We start from the raw sequence: 23875 nt of genomic DNA on the forward strand, positions 1-23875 counted from the left end.
TTTCCTCTTGTTGTGTCAATAGACACTTGAGTGAGGAAGTTGGTAGATTAATTGTGTAGATGTTCTTTTTCCTAATTCCTTTAAGGGTAATTTCAGGATTTTTGACAGTTTTAATTAAATACTCAGAGTTTGAAAACGTTACTAAGTACCTAGAGTCACACAGTTGACTAATGCTAAGTTAAAATTCAATTTATCGACCAATAGAACTTTTCGAATAAAAAAATCAGAACTCAGTTTGATATTACCTGTTCCGATTACCTTAAGTGTTCCGTCGTTGCCGAATGCAACAAATCCTAGATTTTTGAATTTTAAGTTGGTGAACTTCAATCGATCATGTGCCTCGAGCATCCACTATCCAACATCCATTGGTCCAAATCGTTATGTTCCTACACATAAAGTATTTGATTTGGATCCAACTTTAAGGGATTGTAAGATAGATTGATTGAGTTTAGCCCTTTATTTTCTATCTCACTCAATCTATTTTGTCAATCATGTTATACCTATGGGTGATTATGAGATGGTTAATTAAATTAGATTAAGTTTAAATTAAGTTTAAGTTTAGTTAAATTTTAATTTAGTTTAAGTTTAGTTTAATTTTGGTTTAGTTTAAGTTCAGTTTAATTTAAATTTAGTTTAAGTTTAGTTTAATTTAAATTTAGTTTTAATGCAGTTTAAGTTTAATTTTAATGTAGTTTAAGTTTAGCTTAATTTTAATTTAGGTTATGTTTAATTTTAATTTTAATTTTAAGTTAGTTTTAGTTTAATTTTAATTTTGATTTAGTTTTAGTTTAATTTAGTTTAATTTTAATTTAATTTGAGTTTAGTTTAATTTTAATTTGATTTTACTAATTGAAACCTAGATCCATTTCACCCTTTTTCTAAATTATCAATCAAGGAACCATATAGGATTTTGTGAGATGGTTAATGTTATCATCAATTTAGATTACAATTTAAGGATTGATTTATAATTGAGTTAGAATAAGGTTTTACAGTTAGTCAATTAAATATTTATTTCAATGATTGACTCCAGGCTGTGGCGAGACATTAAGCCTTCTTGGGTATGAGATTCTCCACCACTTCTAGACAAAGTCTTTTAAAGAAATTGGATATTTAATTTCCTTTCTGAAACTCCTTGGTCTAACTAGTCAAGTGTGAATCAAGCCTAGGTCCTTATCTACTCTAGTCTAAGCATGTATAGTGAAAGTAGTAAAACAAGCATCAAACAAATCTATCTATCGATAAAAATGGTCTTTTTATCGGCTTTCCCTGGATCATAGCCTCGATAGGGTCTATCAAAGTAGTGGATTTGATCCTTGGAGACCCAATATTGACCAAGTCCAACTTGATTAATTAAGTTTGACTGGGGGACCCATGCTTGGACTAATTTTCTATTTGTTCTATTTACAAGTGATAAGTAAGATCTGTATTTTTGTTTAGCCTTAAATCCAAGTCCAGATCGGTTGTAAATGACTCATTGTTTTTCAAGAATCAGATCAAGATTCTTGGAACCCAAGGTGAACCGTTCCAATGTGTCCTTAAGTCCTTTAACTTGAGTTTTCAAATTGAAATTTTCTTCCTCAAGTTGTTGGACCTGAGTTGAACTTCCATTTTGAACTGACTCAGTCAAAGGACTTAGGTTAGTCTCCTCCTTAAGGATTGTTACCTCCTTTTGGAGTAACTTGACTCGGAGGTTGGATTTGGCTAACTTACGCATGAGATAGTTAACTAAGTTATGAAATTTATCTATCTGAGAAGTTTTTATAGCGGGGTTAGACCATTCGGAAACGGATCCGGATCTGTGACTTCTCTCGGATTCTGTTTCCGACTCTCTCAGTTTCAGATTCATCGACTTGTTCCCGGGCCGTAAGCGTGAGGAAGTTCGTCTGTTTGAACTCTTCGTCAGAGTCCTCTGAAGAAGACTCATCCCATGTCGCCTGCAGTGCTTTCTTCTTCCTTTGCTTCTTCGTTTCCTTTTGGTTCGGATAGTTGGTTTTAATGTGCCCCTTTTTGTTGCAGCCGTAGCAAGGTTACTTCGGATTTCACTTTTGGATTTGATTGCACCGTCTTGGATTGAATCACTTTCTTGATGTCTTTTTTGGTGAATCCTTTCTTCTTTTTGTAGAGTTTTCGTACAAGGTTGACGAGTTCGGCTGTAATTTTATCGTCGTCGTCCGGTTTATCTTCGGACTCGGGTTCAGTTCTGCGCTTTGCTTTTGATTATCGCGTTCTGCTCGTTCCTGCAATCAAAGCAATACTTTTCTCCACCCGAGTAGTATTAATTTGTTCGTGAAGCTCGAATTCAAAAAATAATTCATCTAATTTTATTAAGGAGAGGTCCTTGGATACTTTGTAAGCATCTACCATGGATGCCCACAAAGTGTTCCTCGGGAATGCATTGAGTGCATACCTGATTATATCGCGGTTTTCCACTTTCTGACTGATTGCATGAAGGCCGTTCAGCAGTTCTGAATCCGCGCGTGAAGTTGGCTTGCTGACTCACCTTCCTCCATTTTGCGCTCGATCAACTTCTCCCATAGTTCTTTTACGCTTGAAAACGGGCTGACTCGGTTCAGCTCTTCTTTTGTTAGACCACATTGGAGAGTGCATGCCGCTTTAGCATTGGCTTCGATTTTCTTCATCAAGGTTGTGTCCTAGTTCTAGCATGACACTGACTTTCTAGTGTTGTCGAGTGGGAGTTCGAAGCCAGTTTAGATGATTATCCATATCTCGACTTGCGTCTTAAGATGATACTCCATTCGTCTCTTCCAATAGCTAAAATCCTCGCCGGAGAAAAGAGGCGGGCAGACTGTGCTATAGGCTTCTTGGTGGGCCATTATAGTAGTAAATCTCGCACACAAAAAGAAGCAAATGTCCCGAGACTTGGTCTTGGATTAGTAGTGCGGTAGAAAAATAAAACTAGCAATTCACTAATTTCAAAAAAATAATAAAATATTAATAAAATATTTTTTAAAAAATATTACTGTTAATTTTAGTTTTTCAAAAAGAACCCCCTCTGCTCGATTGATGGTTTTACAAATTCAGAGCATCCTGACTTTGATACCAATTGTAGGATCGTAGACGTGCTAGGGGGATGAATAACACTCGTGGATAATTCGTTCGTTTCGTAAAATACACGGTGGAATAAAGAGACAAAGAGCACAATTGCAAACATCAAGAGTTACTTGGTTCGGAGCTTGTGACGACTCCTACTCCAAGGCCCGTACGAGAGAGTGCTTTCGATGGGCAATCACTATAAGTTCGGAAAGCTTTACGAAGAAACAATGCAAGTACGAAGCTTTACAAATATAAATTATAACTTGTTACCGACGACTTGGTGAAATCAATCTTCTAGCTTTGATCGTCATCAGAGCAGCATTTAGACGTTCCAGAGTGCGCGCAGTTTGTTCTTGATCTCAGAAAGGTGTTCTCAGTGTTGTTCTCGGAGCTGCTGGTCGACCCTCCCTTTATAGCCGAGGTAGATCTGATCCAGATCCATTGATCTCGGGATCAGTTTTTGACCCGACTATGATCGGTCGACAGATCCAGGTGTTCGGTCGACCGAACCCTCTAAACTTGCTCAGCTTCTCGTCCACATGCTTCTGCCGCCTGGATAAGTCTTCGTTCGATCGATCGATCTTGCCGTTCGGTCGATCGATCCCGCTAACCTCGCTGGTCTATTGGATTCGATCCACCCAGCTCGACCAGGTCACGACTTATTCTCAGTTCGGTGGACCGATCCCTAGGTTCGGTCGACCGATCCCTCGATCGAACTCAGTCTACTATACTGGGGTTCGGTCGACTGATCAAGGTCGAATCTAATCCTGCACAAAATGTTAGTCTCCTACAAAATAGAGTTAGCACATAGCAAATAATATATAAATAAAAAGTTTTGACAGCCTTCGGACCGTTCGGTTATGACTTCGGATTTCCTCCAGAAATCCTAGGTCGAACCGACGCCTACTATTCCCTCATAGGGGAACACGTCCTCACCTACTACTCTTAGGAGAAGTTACCGGTCCTCCAGATCGATTGGACTTTCTGCCTAGGGTTACCACCCCCTAGGGTTTAAGATTATCACCCCCTAGGACCTAGGATTACCACCCCCTAGGGTTTCCACCTGCCTAACCGCAGTTAGGACTTTCCATCACCTAGGGTTACCGCCTTCTAGGACTTAGGATTACCTCCTCCTAGGGTTTTCCACCTGCCTAGAATCCACTAGGATTTTTGTCTAAGACAACTTAAGACTTTCCTGCAAACTCAATCAATCTTGTTAGATCACAAGACAACTTAACTTTGGATCCTTTGACATAATCAAAACCCAGATTCAATTATCTTATTTTTCGTTTCGCACCAACACAATGATCTCTTGGTCAAACCAACTTAATAGCCATTCATTTTTTTTTTCTTTTTGAAGGAGCCCAGACCAAAAACTACTAAATGCTTTTCAAACTATAGTGCAGTGTATGTAGAACTTTTCTTTAACTTTTTCTATGACATCGACATCGCACTTGACATAAGGAGGAAAGAACCCAACAAGAAATCTTAGACAGTGCCACTTTGGCGCATCTTGAACAGGCAGTACTTCCTGCTCAAATATTGTTACGCAAAGCTGATTTGGCTGTCATTATTTCATGTTTCTCGGTGGTCATATATCTCATTCTTTTTTTTTTTTAAAAACAGTTATCTATGTCATGTTCTCTCAAGTTTCCTTCTGAACCCTGATATATTTAACTCTGTATAGCAATCTTTGTGCCACTTCCACAATTTATTTTGTGATAAAGCTAGTTCCGATGAGAAAGGAAATCTGATAATTCTCAGCAACTATATTTATGCTAGTTCTTATGTAATTGGACACATTTGGCAGTCAAAATATTCATAAATTCTAGTTTTTCATCTGATCAGGAAACATTGTATAGTCTTATTTTGGAGACGAACAAAGAATGTGTGAAGCTATGCAAACCAGGTGTCAGTCTTCAACAAATCCATAACCATTCGGTATGATTCATGAACCTAAGCATACAATCTATCTCTCAACCTGAGGTCGCTTGATATTGACTTCAGTTATAGTATCACAGTTTAGAACATTAATCAATTGTTTTTCATGGAAGGGAAGGCCCGACGCCTGCTCATATGTTTTGATAATACCACATTCTGTTACATGCATTAAGTGAATTCATCATAGGCATGTTGGATGAGTGACAGCATGGCTTAGTTAGTTTTAACTGATCCAAATTTAATTGAATAATAACTGACATTTATTGTGCCAATCCACCTAGTTGGGTAAAACTTAGTAGTTGTTGTTCTTGTTGTTGTTAACAATACTAAACAATGCCCAAAAAATTAATTCTCAAGTGCCCATCCACCTAGGAAATTTGGCCATAGAGTTTTTAGATTTGCATCACACGTTAATTTGCATTTTAACAAATTTTCTTTTGTGTATTTTTAATTAGTTTGTTCGGACTTCATTTTTCAACATGAATAAGGGGACTGGATAAGTGCTCTATGATCCGCCCAGACATGATCATGCATATTAAGTAATTAGGTGCATTATATCAGGATGTTCGATGTCTTTGGTAAATTTTTTTCCAGCCTCTAAAATGTCTGAGTCGGTCCAAACATTATTATTAAATTTTCCATATTGCAATGCCTACAGGTAAACATGCTCAGAAGAGGACTCAAGGAAATTGGGATTCTGAATGATGAAGCAAGTTACACATACCATCAACTTAATCCAACCTCAATAGGTTACATTCTTTCACCTATTTTTCTTAATGCTCCCATTTACTTTTTCCACCCCTTTGGCACGTATATATCCTCTAATGAAATAAGAGGAATGAAACTTAGGTGTATTTAGGCACAGGCCCTTCACTGAGCTCTCTGTGAAGGGATGCACCAACATTGAAGAACAAGTGCATCTGGTATTGAAGAACATGCACATCAACATGAAATAAGTGCACCTACCAAGTCTCAAAATTTTGTTCCTAGTCGGGGTTTTGGTTCTGACTGAAAGGAGACAATTCTATGTTGTACTGGAGTGTTTTGAGACACATTGCAGGAGGCATTGAGGAGGAGAAAGAAGTGGAGAAGAGGAGGAAAAGGGTGCAAATAGGGGTTAGGAAAAAACATTTACCTTTGAAAACCTATCCTTCGTTGCTTGACGTTGTCACTCAAGGAGGGACGAGAACTCGTGTTTGTTGACAAGAACAAGACAAATTGTGTTCTCAAAGGATTCAGGAGCAACACGGTAAGTATTGGTTGGCAGGGAGAATAGGAAATTTCATCCATGCCTCCTGGCACAGAACAGTTTTTTAAAGCAGTGGGTGCTACTAAAAGTGGTGCACTTAATATAATAAAGTGAGTGCACTTGGTACTGACCTAATATTTAAGAATGGATGAACTCAAACACTTTCCTGAATAGCTCCATGAAGAGGGTTTGCACAGAATTTTTGTTCAAATAAGAGCATATGAGCAATACTCTTGTTATCTTAGAACTTCATAAACTGTTATATATCTTCATAAACATCCTATGGTTTTGATTTATTCTTATTTATGTGCCAGGTCATTATCTTGGGATGGATGTCCATGACTGTTCTTTGATTAACATCGATCGGCCTTTGCAACCGGGTGTTGTAAGTCGCACAGAAAACCAAACTTTCTATACAGTTTCAATTTGTGTTTTCGTTGTTGTTTAAAAATGCTCTTCTAAAATCATATTTGCTAGCTTTCTCTATGATTGATTCATATTCTCACGAAGATTATAGCACCCCAGTTGTGTTTCCTTTTCTTTTCCATTTTGTGAATCATCATACTTTCTTCCTTCAAGTCCTCAATGCTGGCTTCAAAGTTACGAAACTTAGTCGGTGAACCAATTTTTAAATAACAAGTAACCTTGTAAAATTTCTGAACTGGTACTGTTAGCAAACCACACCTTGTCTATTTCAGTAGATATGCTTTGTAGTTTTACTCCTGAACTTGGGACAGTTATGCTCTACGACATTCCATGCCGTTATTCTAAAGTTCGAGTTGAAGTTTTTAGTTGCCCTCATTCTTGTCATTTGATATAATACGGGGCGATCTTCAAAATGACAAGGATTAATATTTAGAATCATACCCCATTGCCTTTCTCATGCTTTACGTGCGATGCAATAACAGTAGCCGCAACTTGTCAGGTAATTACGATTGAACCAGGAGTGTACATTCCTTCATCATATGATGCACCAAAAAGGTCTCATCTGAACTAAATATTCTTCACGATTCCTTTATGAATGTGAAGGATGCATTATTGACCTCTAACCGAACAATGCAGCTATCGGGGCATTGGAATAAGAATCGAAGATGAAGTCCTGATTACCGAAACTGGGCATGAGGTAATATCGATCCTGTCATTCTTCTCATTCGCATCTTCTTGATGTATTTCTACTCACTGTTTTGAGGTTGTTGTGTGGTAATGTGCATCGTAACAGGTGCTGACTGCATCAATGCCCAAAGAGATTCAGCATATCAAGTCTTTGCTAAACTTCAGTCGCGGAGAAGGATCAGAGGCCTCTGATTTGAGAACAGCTTGTACATGGGCATAACCGATACTTTTTATCGAAGAAGATTAGCATTTTTTCCAACGCGAGTCGTTCAAAATTGAATATACTGCATCATCAGCAATTTTGTCAGAAGAAAACTTGATCACCTGCTGAACAAATGTTGTAAAATGATTTCTTATTCCCCTAGTTATTGTTTCATATTTATGAAATCCAGAATTTTGATTGAACTAATCAACGCACTCTTTGCCCATCTTATGATTGCCAGCGGTCAAAATGTTTGTTTTTATTATTTATTCATTTAATTTTTTAATCAAGACACCTAACTCTTGAATTTGATTAATCAGATGATCGGTTTCATCTCATGAAAATTTCTCACCAATTATTAGGTGAAATCAAGAAGTGTTTGTAGATGTCCATTAACAACAGTTTCCATTGGAGAATTTTTACAATGTGCCATAGTTGGGATTTGTACCCTGGGACAAATGATTGTTTTTTTGCTTGATTCCACGGAAGTTTCTCACTAATTATCAGGATAAATCAGGAAGTGCATGTAAAAATTTATTCAAGCAAATCACGGGACCAGCTTATATCCAACCATGTATCAAGTGACTAAAGGGTGGAAGGTATTTTTTTCCCGAGGACATTTGTCGATCAAGAATGGATCCCTATCCTATTGTAATAAATTTGTCAATTTTTTAACCAACTGGATACATACATGCGGAGACATTAAAAGGTTGTTTTAAACTTATATTATTATTATTGTTTGTACAATTTTTATACTATTTTCTAAGTGAAAATGATTGAATTATTCCACGCTACGCAAGTTTTTCATGATCTAATTTGTCGGATGACAATAAATATTAGAATTAATTGTAAAATTTATCATGATTTTTGAATTAAAACTTACTATAATTTATTGGTTAAAAATGCATGCCTATATTTTTAATTTAACAATAAGCATAACATATTATTTGTCAAGATCAGATCCTCTTTCTTAAGATTTCTGTGTTCATCCTCTGTCCCTAAATTTCTGTGTTCTCATATCTCCTCGTTGATTGGACGAGCTAGATCATATTTTAAGGATACAGTGCACATCATGAAAATATCATGACCATTCGATTGACGAGAAAACACGGGGACTCAGGAATCTTGGGACAGAGGATCTGATTTCTTATTTGCCACTAGTTGACGTAGTATTATGTTCATCATGGTATGTTCATTTTATCATATTTAGTATAATTTGTTAAAATAATTTTCAAAAATAAATATTACTTAAATATTATTCGATGAAATCAAAATGGCATGATAGAAATATAAATTTTTAAAACTTGAATAGAAATATTTATAATTTTTTTATTAATTAGAATCTTGGGACAGAAAATCTGATTTCTTATTTGCCACTAGTTGACGTAGTATTATGTTCATCATGGTATGTTCATTTTATCATATTTAGTATAATTTATTAAAATAATTTTCAAAAATAAATATTACTTAAATATTATTCGATGAAATCAAAATGGCATGATAGAAATATAATTTTTTAAAACTTGAATAGAAATATTTATACTTTTTTTATTAATTTGAAATGTTAATTAACTAAAAAAATTTGTTATATGAAAACAAAATTTGAAATAAAAGTGTAATTAGGAGTGCAAAGGAGCCAGCTTAACTTTATTTATTTTTACCAAGCTTATACAAGTTATTTATTGAAAACCTAATTGAGGTTAAGCCAAGCTCTGTTTCCAACTCAACTAACATTTATTGAACACATGAAATAATTTATGATTATAAACATTTATAAATGACTATATAAAATATATAAATTTATACTTAAAGTTTAAATAAGATAACAAATAAGTTCATTTATAAATTATTCATAAATATTAAGTTAAAATTTATTTATTTTATATATTAATTTTTTATTAAACGAATATAAATAAATTTTATCAAATTAAATACTAAATTTGTTCATCAACCTTTTAATATTTCATTAGAGGTAACAATTCTCTAAGTTTTTATTTTTCTGTTAAAATATTTTATTTAAGATTAGAAAATCTATTTTTATTTCCCTTTTTAATTTTTTATTTAAATTATACTTAGTAGTGACTAGAGAATATTAAGACAACAACTAAAAAATTTTTAGCCAATATTTCATTTTTTGACAAATGCATTATTGCTATTAATGTTACGATAGATTTAACATACATATTATACATCATTAATCAGCATAATTTGTTAAAACAAATTCAAAACCAAATCATTATTTAAATATTTTTGATTTAATATATACCATATTTAAATAATTTTAATTAATAATATAAAAGATAAGTAGAGAATAAAATAAGATATCATATGATGTTAAGTAAAAAAATAAAATAAATATTCACCAGTTCTTTTCACTCAAATTTGTTTTAAGATTGAAAACATAAATTGATTACTAAAAACTTGATTTATCAAAACCTCAAAACTTATAGTGACCCAACTCAAGTAGATCTAATTTAAAATAATTTATGAAGATAATTTAATTATTTAGAGCCTTATAAAATTATTTTTTAAAGAAGATATAACTATTTTTGTATATCTATATTTATTAGCTCGAATGATAATTCACTTATAATACAATTTGTCAAGCTAACCTGTTTTGCTCTTCCTTTTCTTTTTTCCTCTTTGCACTGCTGTTCTTGGAGGAGCCATTGCCGCTGTCGGGCGAAGGGCTCTCGCTCTGAGTGGAGATGTTGGTTTCGAACCAAAAGGTTTAAGTTGTGAGATCATTTTGGTTGTGAAGCAATCTATGATATAAGCCAAGAAGCACTGCATCACATAAGAATATCTTTATCGTGTAGCAATGAAAACCAAATAACTCCAAGAAATCAAGCTTGCAGATTTGTATTGCTGAATCTGGAAGGATTTGGTGTGACCTTATACTATCTTATGCTATACACAGTTTAAAAGCTACTAACAATTTTGTTACCTGACAGACGAACCAATCCGTCACCTCGTAAATTTTGCTATTCGCGCACACATACGCTCTTGGAGGATCCACCTTGAAAAGGTCTCATCAGGATAATATGCACGAATTATAGTTAAAAAAAAAAACCAATATCACATGGCAATGAGACAAGGAAGCAAATGGGGAATGAGTTGCAGATACGTTCCGCAACAATCCTAACAAGAGGTTGGGAAGATTGTTCGACTCACCCATCGCCTTCTTTGGCTTGGTGGAGCTCTTTGCAATCCTATGATACAGATATCTGAGAGGCGTCAGAAAAAGAAGTGAGAGAGTACATTGGCCGAGTACAATTTCAAAACCTGGCACCATCTGGCTTGGGATTTAGATTTATCTGTGTGGAACCAGATGTGGAAATCATTGCATTTCTTGTAGGCTATATTCTTCTTGATTCTCCTTTGCACGGACCTTTGTATTCGGCTCCGGTATGACTAAATCCTGGTCTGAAAATACCATGTTTTCCTTTCTGCAGAGAGAATGATTGACAAAATCTTAACACCAACAGATAAGCAATTAATATCGTGACCAAGATTGCCAAACACACTTTCTTCAGATAGCCTAACTAAACCATAACAGATTCCATAAGCTCAGGATCCATAAATGTTAAACCCTACATAAAGCTAATCATGAATCATACATTGAATATTATCAGTCTCATATTAATACGTTCATAAATGTTAAACCTATACTGTAATATATAAGTTCAATTATAATTGCATCTCATGTTAATAAAAACTATAATAAATGTGGTAAAGATCATTTTGATTTGAGTTCATAAGTTACAGACTAAGCTGATTGATACATTATTTAAGATATTCAGAAACAAAATGGAAATATGCTCCTGTCAGTTTAATGCTCGATGAATGATTGTGAGAGTTCAATATGTTTTGTATACCACAGCCATGTCCAGTAACTCCAACTCCTTAATCACATAGTTTAAATTTTAAATAAAAAAGGAAATTAACACCATAGTTTACAGCATTGATATATGATGCTATATATGATATAAAAGTTTAAACCAAAGAATTCTTTTAGCATTCCAAGAAAAAAGCAGAAAACTACAAGAATAAGATGCTAATTTACTACTCACTGTATTTTGTGGAATGTACTATAGAGATGGAACAGATGAATACTAAGGCATATAATGTTGATCACTTTTCCCTAAGCCAAGAGCTCCACAACCTCCTCAGCTTTCATTTTGTACTTTGCCTAGCTAGCTACCTTCACAAGGCAATTTTGATTTAAGAATTACAGTGAATCAACTTGTGTGTTTGGCTGGAGTTTAACATATCCAACACAACTTGCAATCTAACCAGTTCAACTTAATCTTCGTCATAGAAAAGTGCAATCCTACAGTCTAAATAATCAGTCTGAAAAACCTTGGAACTTCATCTGAGAGGTCTGTGCATTGCTGAAACTATATGAACCTCATGCATTAATAATGATCTGCTCTAAACATAATGCCACTCCTTTTTCCTTCCTAAAATTTAAACCATTTTTTCACAAACTATTATGGTTTTTATAGTATAGCTAAGAATCCAACGCCTTGGAAATGAAACAAATACAGATGACCAAATATAGGACGTATTAGAAAGACGTGAACTTGGTCTTAATACTTGATATTTAATGGAATAGGAAAGATAATTAAACTTCTTATCTATTGGTTACTGCCACAGTTTTCAGGTAATTGAACTGCCCAGAAGTATTTCCATTATCCATTCCTTGCTTTACATCCATATTAGTATATTGACACGAAGCTTTTACTAGTGCAAGAGAAATTTCATTTTCACTAGCAACAAATACTTCTAATATGACAGCTGTGGAAATATGTAATCAATTTATGGAGCTAAAATGTTCAAAACTTATAAGCTAAAAATAAAAAATAGATAACCTGTTGGGGGAGATTCTGAAATCTTCGAAAATAGTTCAAGAACTCTTCCTTTCTCAACTCTTCATCATAGGTTTTCCGTTTTCCTCTTCAAAGAAGCTGGTGAGATAAAAATGAACAGGATAGTTTTTTGTTGTTTTTACATTAATGGTTGTTTAGAGAGACTGCTAAGAGGATGAAATATATAGATAATTTGCATTAAGGAAAAAAAGAAAAAGATTTCCACCTCGTATCCATTTTGAAGCTTCTTAAATGCTTCTGCAGCTTTGTCGTTGCCCATATTTTTATCAGGATGAACAAGCATTGCCTGCCAAAGTTTGTGGGCATTTTTAGCACTAATAATAGGATAGTAAATGCACTAGAGTCAGACTGGGTAAGCAGAAAACAATGATTATTGGATTGCAACTATCACCTTCTTTCTATACTCTATCTTGAGTTGAGTAACATCTACATTCTCATAGCACATGAAACCTAGAGCTGAATAGTGATCTGTGCATTTCAACAATCGAGCAACTTCATCTTCCGAGGTGAGTTCCTCAGTTCCACTAGTTGAAGGAAAGCCCAGGCCACAATCAGGTGGCATGTTAGATGCAGAATGAAAAGCATCACTCCCATGTGAAGAAGGAGAAGACTCCCCCATGAAAAAACCTGCCCGACTCTGATTTTGCCGAGTTTCCTCTGAAGGATTGCCAGATTTGTAGTCATTTATGTTATTCTTCAGAAAGTGAATAAGAAAATCACTGGAAATAAAAGAAGCATTGAGGCTGAAGAAGACCCCGAACCATCCTAAGTAGCATCTGGCACAGTGCATAGAATATATTGTGGTGATAAGGAGGGCAATTCGATCATGACGGAGTATAGATGTGACTCCTGTGTAAGAAAGCTAAGTGTAAATAGACAAATTTAACTTTTGCTATAGGCAAGGGTCTTAATATTATTATATGCACTAGAGGCTACCTGAAAGAATCGACACAAACACCGTTACCCAAAAGCTGCCATAGAACCACAAGATCCCTGATACAAAGGCAGTCATAATCAAAATTGTTAGTCCAATACCAATAAAAATAACCAAAGCAGTCGCAATGACCTGTTCATAAAGAATAATTAACATTCTATGATTATACACAATCAGCTACTAAACTCAAGTAAGCAAAAATCTTAAAAGAAACTAGAAAAACAAGGAACACTAAAAAATTTCACCAGTGAGGACAGTAAAGATGAAAAAAAAAACGTGAAGAAGGAACACTAAAAAATTTCAACCATAATAGCAAGAATTTTATGCACACGAACAAACATAAGAATGGTTTAGGCCAATGTTGTCTGGTTTAGATAAAAGGTATGTGGATCTTCCAGTTCTTGAATTTGATTTCTAACTTTGTTAGTTATACTTGATAGCTCATTGAATGTGCTACCCTTGAACTTGTGTCCATCAGGGAGTATAGCCATCATGAGGCAAGTCTAATTTCTGTCAAATTTTATGGATCAAAAAATTTCTGCAAACCTCTGTATCAAGGCAAGGAAACAAACAAAATCAAGGGAGTAGCAAGTAAGTCCCAGATGTGTAGCTAAACTATGCCAAAGGATATGGAGCAACCAGGATGCAGTGCACTGCAAAAAAATAAAACACTATCAATTAAGAGGAATGCAGCAAATATAAAAGGAATACGAAGTGGTGCATACTGTTGCATGCATAGAGTAAATGGATATATGTTTATAATGTAGTAGTTAGTCAAAAGAAGAATCAAATGAACTAACAGTCATATTTTTACCGTAATTATAAGCATTTTCATGAATCCAATCATTGCAGTAAAACAAAGTATGCTGCACCAAACTGTTGTAAGGACAGGTGTTGTTCCCAACCGTAATGGAGAATCAAGACCTCGAATACTGCAGTCTAGCCAAACCATGGATAGAAGCAAAACTAATTTACCACAAAACATAGCCCACATCAAAATGATAGGATAAGCATGTCAAAAGTTTAGCACGAGCATAGCACTGACTCTTGCACATAACAGAATTTATTGCTTTGAGCCATGGTTTCTGTCCTGCAAGCCAATGGGTAGATGCTGTAAAAACATATAAGGTCAAGTATCTTAAGTTCCTTGAAGCCACCACAATGAATGTTGCATTGTTATTTCCAACAGGAAGTTCATCAAAAATGTCTGAAAAAGTTCCATCAGTTCCTACTTTCTCAGAAACATCTGAAGAAGGCTTGCTCCTTCGAAGATCATGTAAATTGCCTGACTTATCCATTAGTTGCGGCAAACTTGGGTTTTCATCATCTGATTTATCTCTGGTAAGAGCATGCCCAGATGGTTGTCTGTTCTTTTTGCCATTTGCTTTGGTCTTATTTGTCTTTGCACCAGGACTACTTGAATGACAAACATTATCAGCATTTAAGTGATCAGTCTCAGCAGCCATTCCATTTTGCATCTCTGATTTTTCTCTAACTGAATCTGAAATTACAGCTTTATGGTCAGGTGCATTACAATTCAGCCCATCTCTTTGCTGGTATCCCTTTTTAGCCATAGAATTATGCTATTAGTGCAACACAAAGGTATACCAGCAGAATCAACAGATCCAACCAGGATCTCAAAATATCAAGTCATGTTTTTCACAAAAGTTAGCACCTGCAGGAGTAATGACAACAAGATTAGACCAAAAGAATACTTGCTCTGAATTAAGATTAAAAAAGAAATCGTGAGTATAGCTGGCTTGGAAAAACATGAAGTTAAGCAAATGAAGAAAAAAAACTAAACAGTGTGACACGATACCATACAATGCTTAAGAAGATCACCCAGAACATCTAAATTAGTGCATACAAGAGCTTCTTATAAACATCTTGAGCCAAACTCATTTAAATGTCAAAAATTTCTAACCTCAATGTTCATAAATAATGTTTCTAAATAAAAAAAAATCTTATTGCTATATTACGTAGAGCATAGCAACAGCAAGAACGAGTTAAGTTAAAAATATTGATAATATTGGGAGGAAATGTTGATGCCCCAAACAAAAACAGAACACATCATTCTATCTAGAGTCTAAGATATCAGCTTCAAGAGAGAGAAATAATTAATACATAAAAGGATGCATGATAACTGTTCCTGTCTGGAGGCTGAGGAGACGAACCTGCCGGTATGACGTGTCTGGAGGGTTGACCGCATCCTCTTGACCCGGTGGTGAGCTGTCCTCTACGTTGACCAGATCATCAGAAGTCCTCCTCCGGTCAACTGTACTTGTATCCAGCGACCGGGTTCCCCCGGTCTCTGGTACCTCGGTGCTCGAGGCGAATCCCACAGACATATAAGTAACCGCATAATAGTATAGCAATAAAATGAACAGATACCGAGTACGAGAACTTACCCTGGCCCAGGGGGGGCGCCCTCAGATGGATGAGTGAGCTGGTCGTGGTGCTGACCGAGTCGTCGCGGCTCTGAATAGTAGATAAATGTCCGCCTGGTGAGTAGCTGTCTCCAGTGGCTCTGAGCCGGACGCGATATAGGTCCGCAGGACGACGCACTGTCCGATTGCAACCTCGACTACAACCTCGGCTCGCAGGCCGGAATACAATAGCGGCTCGAAGGCCGGATACCATATCGGCTCGCAGGCCGGAACAGACAAATAGTACGATACCTGAGCACTCGAACGGTGGCTGCCCGGAGGGCGACGGAGGTTGTTGTCGGGGGGCGACACTCACCGGAGGCAATGCCAGTGGCCGCTGGAAATAGTAGCCGCCTAAGGCGGTGGCGACAGTAATCGCCGGAGGCGGCGAAACTGGACGCCTGAAGAGGCGGCGGCGCTAGACACCAAAAGAAGAGGCAGCGCTAGACGCCAAGAGGGGTTGCGGTGGTCGCTATACACAGCGACGATGGCCGCCGGACTCGGCAGCGACAAAGGCCGCTGGACGCTGCGGCTATGACCGCGAACGGAGGTAGCGGTGGCTGCCGTTGGCAGAACCCACAGCTGCTGAGGGCGGCAGTGGCGGCAGGAGGTACCGGCAACCGCTGGCGACTACAGCTCCCCACGGAGCAGAGCGTGGAGTGAGCTAGAGAGAGAGAGAGAGAGAGAGAGAGAGAGAGAGAGAGAGGTGGCTAGCTGGTGAGGAAGGAGAAGTCGGCGGCGGCGGCGTGGAGGATGGGGTGCTGGTCGTGGCTTTCGCGCGATCATGGCGGCGGAAAAACCCCTCTCTTATTCCTCCCCGGCGATGGCGGACACGCACCAAAGGAGCTCCCTCCTGTGCACAGCGGCCCCCTTCCTCTGCGTGAACCGTGCTCCCCTTATACTCAAAACCCTTAGCAAGTGAGATGACAATAATGCCCTTCGTCTTCCCTATTATCACACTTCGAGCCCTCCTCACATATCCGTATCACAAGCCTTCCCTTTAAGTTTAGTCGAAGGAGGCGCGAGTCCGACTGACTAGACAGTCCATCACCAAGGCTCAACCGTTCTCGATGCCAAAGTCAAATCGATGAACCCAATGTACAAGGTCACGCGAGCGGTCGCTATAATAATGGTGTCGCAGGAGATGGTAACGATACCGAGCGGACCAAGTCTGTAATCGGACCAATGCCGAGTGCGTAGCCGCGAAGATACTGACCGAACGATCGAAGTGCTGTCGATCAGATGGATAGATGCTAGACGAACGCTGTCGTGCGAGCGATCGAAATGATGCCGATCGGATGGATAGATGCTAGACGGACGCTGTCGTGCGTGCGATCGAAAGGATGCCGATCGGATGGATAGATGCTAGACGGACGCTGTCGTGCGTGCGATCGAAATGATGCCGATCGGATGGCTATGAAAGTGCTGACTGCGCAGCCTCAAGAATAGTCAACGGGCGATCGTAAGGTGCCACCCAGCAATCGAGTGAACTAAATGGAATGATGCTGAGTGACCGCATCACTCGTGAGTCGATCGGAAGTGTAGCCCGTGAATCGAAGGCTCGTGGAGGCGAAAGTCACGAGCCGAACGGGCGCATAGCGTATATTCTGGTTTGAAACCAGTAGAGATACTCTTTGTTCGCGACCATCGGAGGTAGCTCGACCCCGATCGGGGGAGATAAGAAATACGATATGCTGATAAACTGGCTCGAGGCCAGTGATAATCGCTCGACCCCGAATGGGGGAGATAGAATATCTGATAACTAGTCCATGCAGCGGTCTTCAAGCCGGGGTTTTTATAGTCGCCGGTTCGACTCTACGGTTTAACGTCTGGGCTAGACGGTCTTCAAGCCGGGGTTTTTATAGTCACCGGTTCGACTCTACGGTTTAACGTCTGGGCTAGACGGTCTTCAAGCCGGGGTTTTTATAGTCGCCGGTTCGACTCTACGGTTTAACGTCTGGGCTAGACGGTCTTCAAGCCGGAGTTTTTATAGTCGCCGGTTCGACTCTACGCGGTTCGACTCTACGGTTTAACGTCTGGGCTAGACGGTCTTCAAGCCGGGGTTTTTAAAGTCGCCGGTTCGACTCTACGGTTTAACGTCTGGGCTAGACGGTCTTCAAGCCGGGGTTTTTATAGTCGCCGGTTCGACTCTACGGTTTAACGTCTGGGCTAGACGGTCTTCAAGCCGGGGTTTTTATAGTCGCCGGTTCGACTCTACGGTTTAACGTCTGGGCTAGACGGCCCTGAGGGCTAATTCAAACCCGGGCGATCGACTCGGGGACTTCAGCGTCGAGTTAACCACTCGGATATAATCCGCCCGGCCGATCGGCTCGGGGGTCTTCGCCATCGAGCGTGTGGCTCGTATATAATCCGCCCGAGGTCTTCGCCATCGAGCCTGTGGCTCGTATATAATCCGCCCGGTCGATCGGCTCGGGGGTCTTCGCCATCGAGCGTGTGGCTCGTATATAATCCGCCCGGCCGATCGGCTCGGGGGTCTTCGCCATCGAGCCTGTGGCTCGTATATAATCCACCCGGCCGATCGGCTCGGGGGTCTTCTCCCGAGGAACTAATGCAAATCATATAACTGACAGAATAAATAACGGGAAAACTGACCGGGGTTATGAGAATGGCAGAACTCTCCGGCATCGTCCATCTTCACGTTCCAGATCAGGCACGTTCTCACAGACGGCGCCAAATTGTTCCTGTCTGGAGGCTGAGGAGACGAACCTGCCGGTATGACGTGTCTGGAGGGTTGACCGCATCCTCTTGACCCGGTGGTGAGCTGTCCTCTACGTTGACCAGATCGTCAGAAGTCCTCCTCCGGTCAACTATACTTGTATCCAGCGACCGGGTTCCCCCGGTCTCTGGTACCTCGGTGCTCGAGGCGAATCCCACAGACATATAAGTAACCGCATAATAGTATAGCAATAAAATGAACAGATACCGAGTACGAGAACTTACCCTGGCCCAGGGGGGCGCCCTCAGATGGATGAGTGAGCTGGTCGTGGTGCTGACCGAGTCGTCGCGGCTCTGAATAGTAGATAAATGTCCGCCTGGTGAGTAGCTGTCTCCAGTGGCTCTGAGCCGGACGCGATATAGGTCCGCAGGACGATGCACTATCCGATTACAACCTCGACTACAACCTCGGCTCGCAGGCCGGAATACAATAGCGGCTCGAAGGCCGGACACCATATCGGCTCGCAGGCCGGAACAGACAAATAGTACGATACCTGAGCACTCGAACGGTGGCTGCCCGGAGGGCGACGGAGGTTGTTGTCGGGGGGCGACACTCACCGGAGGCAATGCCGGTGGCCGCTGGAAATAGTAGCCACCTAAGGCGGTGGCGACACTAATCGCCGGAGGCGGCGAAACTGGACGCCTGAAGAGGCGGCGGCGCTAGACACCAAAAGAAGAGGCAGCGCTAGACGCCAAGAGGGGCTGCGGTGGTCGCTATACACAGCGACGGAGGAGGTTATGGGAAGAGAAGGAGACTGAAGGAGGGAGAGGGAGGCGGCAGCCTCCTCCCCTTAACGACGGCGCGACCATTGGCGGCGAAGAGCTCGCCTGAAGGTGTGCTCTCCCTGGCGGCGACTACAGCTCCCCACGGAGCAGAGCGTGGAGTGCGCTAGAGAGAGAGAGAGAGCGAGAGAGGTGGCTAGCTGGTGAGGAAGGAGAAGTCGGCGGCGGCGGCGTGGAGGATGGGGTGCTGGTCGTGGCTTTCGCGCGATCATGGCGGCAGAAAAACCCCTCTCCTATTCCTCCCCGGCGATGGCGGACACGCACCAAAGGAGCTCCCTCCTGTGCACAGCGGCCCCCTTCCTCTGCGTGAACCGTGCTCCCCTTATACTCAAAACCCTTAGCAAGTGAGATGACAATAATGCCCTTCGTCTTCCCTATTATCACACTTCGAGCCCTCCTCATATATCCGTATCAATAACTTTCATGAATGTCATTTTCACAATTTTGTGAATTATTTCATCAAGAACTAGAAAGGGTTTTCTATATTTAACCATTTAATACATGGAATTCACATATCGATTTTGAAAAGTTTTTTTGTAATTTAATTATTCACATATGCCATCTCTAACCATCTGCAAGTTGTTATTTATGAGGATCTTTACTATTCAAGGGCTTTCTTGTAGTCCATGCAGTCATTTCATTTCTCATGAATGGTTTTTGTTTTTTGGCCTCAACCACATTCCCTTAGAAAAAGAAAAAAAAAGAGAGTGACAGAAGTATATGAAACTTTCAAACATCGAAGCTATGCATAAGTTGTAGGACTCTTGGTGGCCGGCTAGAGGGGGGGGGGGAATAACTTTGCAAAGAAAAACAACCTTCCTCGAACTTTATAGGTTAATACTTATAAAATAATTAAAAGACTAAAAAAGACGAGGCACAAAGAAATTACTTGGTTATAACCGGGGAGGTTGTTATTTCAAGGAAGATGTAAAGCTCACTAAAATTCTCCTCTGGGCGGAGAAGCCTCTTCCAGTAGTTAGATCTCACAACTAGAAAGCTAAACAAAAGAAATCGTTTACAAGTATTCTATCTCTCTTTTGCTTATTGTTTTTAGCTTCTGGGAGCAGGGCTGCTTTTATAGCCCTGCTCGGGGCGCCTGGAACCCTGGAATGGGATAAAAGTTTATCTCTGATGCAGCGGGACGCGCCACGTCGCAAATGGCTAACTTTTGGTTCCGGGCGCTCGGGTCTTCCGCTCCGGTCCCGCTCGCATTGGTTCGAATCTTCTGCTCCGGCTCCGCTCACTTGGGTGATCTCGGCCATCCAGAATATGGCTCACCCGAACCCAACTCCCGACTTTCGAGCAATCTTTCGCTCCAGCTTCTCGTCCCTCGGAAACGCCACACGTCTCCTTCTCGTCCGCCCGTGTACTCTTCCGTGGCACCTCGTCCCTCAGACGCACCGAGCCTGTCGGCTCTCTTCCGTACCATCCTTCTTGCTAGCTGCGTTTTTTGCTCGACTTCCTGTGCTCCTAAGTTCCTGCACACTTAGACACAGGGTTAAAAACAACAGGACCTAACCTGACTTGGTTGATCACATCAAAACTACCATGGGGTACTAACATAAGCTAGATTTAATTTAGAGGAGCAAATACAAATTTATAAGTGGGGAGGATATCATTCCATTAGATTTTTTCTTTCCTTTCATCCATGGACCATGCTGCAATTTCCTACAAGACATGATGGTAGCACACTACCATGTAGTTGTTACATTCAACCAGCTAAAGATAATTTCTTACTAGAACTTTAAGATTTCCTCAAAAGTGAAGTAACAATGAATTACTTAATTTATTCACAAGGCAGTGATCAACATTCTATTCCAATCCTACTGGTAGATTTGTAACACAAGATAATGTAAAACTATGATCATTCTACTGAGGTTCAATGCTTCACTATAGAGTGGGGTTAACTGGGCAGCATGTCACATAAATACATAAATTGTATATATCAAGCAATAAGAGTTTACACTAGCTTGCCACCAAGTATACCCCAAATGCAATCATAACCAAGCAAATGAACTTTCATAGCATCAACAATATAACATATCAAGTTTATCTAATCATTAAATTTTATACAAAGCTGATCAACTACTGGGAGGAAAAAGGTGCAGCTATGACCAACTCAAATAATTAATTCAGAATTGGGCTGAGGCAAAGGAATTCAATTTTTTGTATGACTTCTCTCTGTGTGCCAAACCCATGGTGACAAAAGGCGATTCGTTCGCCTTCGCCCCTAGCGCCTCCGCCAGCCCATCCCCATGAGACCATTAAATGTCTTATGTGCCAAACCCAACAGCAGTAAGAGGTTGTTATGCACTATTATCTATCCCTGCATCTATTAACTCCCTTCAAAGTAAATCTATCATATTTCATGTAGATATGAGATGTAGAGATGCACCACGAGGATGCTCTAGTACATTTCATGCAATCATTCAATTTCTTAAGTGCATCACAATGTTCTGAAACACCTCCTTCATTAAATCATCCCCGTATGCTACTACTGGCACAATAATTCTTGTAAATTTTAACTGCTACCCAAAACAATTGCAATTTTCACATCCTCTCATCTAGATGCCCCAAAATCCTCTTCTCAACAAACAACCTGTTGGTTGCTAAATGGTTACTAAGAATCTCACGGTTTGCACACCATTCTCTCTTAATAAGGTGAACTTGATTCCAGATGAGTTGCTAGCTTCTTTCTTAGGACATCATTTTCAAGCATAAAGAGAAATTGCCTCACCAACTTTGGTTAGCATAGTTCCTTCATTATGCTTAGAAATAACAAGTGAAGAAAGAGGCCAACAAATCATTCAGAATTGAGTTCTCCTTGTTTGGAGAGAAAGATGCACAATCTGCAAGATTCTCAATAAGCATTCATCAATCACCAACTCAGATAATGATGTTTGTCATTTCTCCAACTATGAGGGTGTTGGTAGAGTAAAAATTTCTGGGGCATCCAAATGAGGATGTGAAGGTTGCAGTTGCTTTATGTACCAGCAAAATTACAAGAACTAGCAGCCCTTAGTACCATAAGGGATTATTTGATGGAAGAGGTGTTCCAGTTATTGTTGACACACTTCAAAAATTGGATGACATATCAAGTGGTATCAAAGTGTTCTTGTGTTGCATTATATAGTCCATAAAAGCACAAGTGCACCAAAGAAGTGCAATACCACATACCCAATCTTCCAGCAAAGTGTAGTAACTGTCTTCATCGGCATATATAACATGTGAAAAGTACTTCTCTATTGTTTCCTCAAGTTATATTGGAAACATGGCACCACTCTGTTAAAACTAATAGAAATCAATGTTTTGAAGGATGACAAATAATGTTGAATACTTAATGGAATAGACTATATTTTAGGTGCTATGCTTCATGTAGTTCCCTTCTTCCACATAGAAATAGGTGATTACTATTTCAACAATTAAACAATATAATAAAATTAACAAGATCACAAATTTGGCAATCACAATCATTTATATTAAATACTCCAATTAATGATCCTGCCTAAGTGACCATCCATGAAGCAAGTTTTTCATAAGTATCTTGTTTGAATATTTCTACTTGTAACTAACATCTAAAGAGCACAGAGACCCAACCTTATTAGATCACAGATTTAGACACTAATTTCTTCTACTTTGTACGTGCTCTAAAATTGCTAGACAAAGATAACCACGGAAAAACAAACAATCAGTTTGCTGTGACTTAGCAGACGATCAACTTATCTACAACACCATAAAGCCCGACATAAAAAAAACGGACAAATATATGTAAAAGACCCTAATCAATCAACTTGTAGTCGAATCAAAACTAACAAGCCCCTATCTATCAAGTGTGTCACTGCACAACAGAAGAAAAATATCAACAGACGTAAAAAACGAGAACCTCCACAATAATCTACCAATTCCATTCCAAGCTACAAGGGAAACCAATCAGACATGGAAGAAGGGCACCCCAAAACCGGAATTTGATCGTGAAAAGCAAATTATTTTAAGGTTCGATGATTCCCTGGCACGCTATAAGCAACGCATCCGACGAGAGCGATCGATTTATGACTATTTACCTTTATGAGGTGAACGAGGTGATTGTAGAGAAGATCCAGTGAGTGGAGACTGGGAGAAGAGAAGAAGAGCCGGATTGCGATTGCTGTACCCCTCCCGATTCCTCTGCCCTCGACGTCGTCTGGCGCGGGGAAAAACACTGAGCAACGACGGCGAAGAAAAAGTAAACGTTTAAAAAAAATTAATCTCCGCAAAATACATGGGAGGGGAACGAACCTTTGAACTCACGGGCCTTTTACACGCGTAAACCTTACGCGATGAGGTGGCAGTTCTTTTTCTTGAAACAGTGAGTCCTCACAGTTCATGGCGTAGGGAATACGCGTGTGAAAGACTAGTGAGTATTCACTGTGCGGCAGCGTTTTCGATCCGATGCCCTTTTCTATCACTTTTTTATTTATTAATAAATAAATAAATAAATAAATAAAAGAGTAACTTGATTTTCATAAATTTGATTTTAATTAAAAAATATATAAAATCAATCCTATT

At 39.5% G+C, this 23875-nt stretch overlaps 1 protein-coding gene and 1 pseudogene across 1 annotated transcript in view; one reads left to right on the forward strand and one right to left on the reverse strand.

Annotated features, from left to right (window-relative positions):
- Positions 1 to 7785, forward strand: part of LOC122055815 (intermediate cleaving peptidase 55, mitochondrial-like) — a 23231-nt gene extending 15446 nt beyond the window's left edge. The window contains exons 9-14 of the mRNA XM_042617453.1: positions 4903 to 4995; positions 5654 to 5744; positions 6559 to 6629; positions 7170 to 7225; positions 7307 to 7367; positions 7464 to 7785. Coding sequence (XP_042473387.1) covers positions 4903 to 4995; positions 5654 to 5744; positions 6559 to 6629; positions 7170 to 7225; positions 7307 to 7367; positions 7464 to 7577 — 486 coding nt within the window. The 3' untranslated portion in view covers positions 7578 to 7785. The remainder of the gene's footprint in view (positions 1 to 4902; positions 4996 to 5653; positions 5745 to 6558; positions 6630 to 7169; positions 7226 to 7306; positions 7368 to 7463) is intronic.
- Positions 7234 to 23575, reverse strand: LOC122054657 (annotated as a pseudogene).
- Between the last annotated feature and the right edge of the window lie 300 nt (positions 23576 to 23875).

This window comes from Zingiber officinale, chromosome 3B (assembly GCF_018446385.1).
Source record: "Zingiber officinale cultivar Zhangliang chromosome 3B, Zo_v1.1, whole genome shotgun sequence".
Taxonomy (NCBI): Eukaryota; Viridiplantae; Streptophyta; class Magnoliopsida; order Zingiberales; family Zingiberaceae; genus Zingiber; species Zingiber officinale.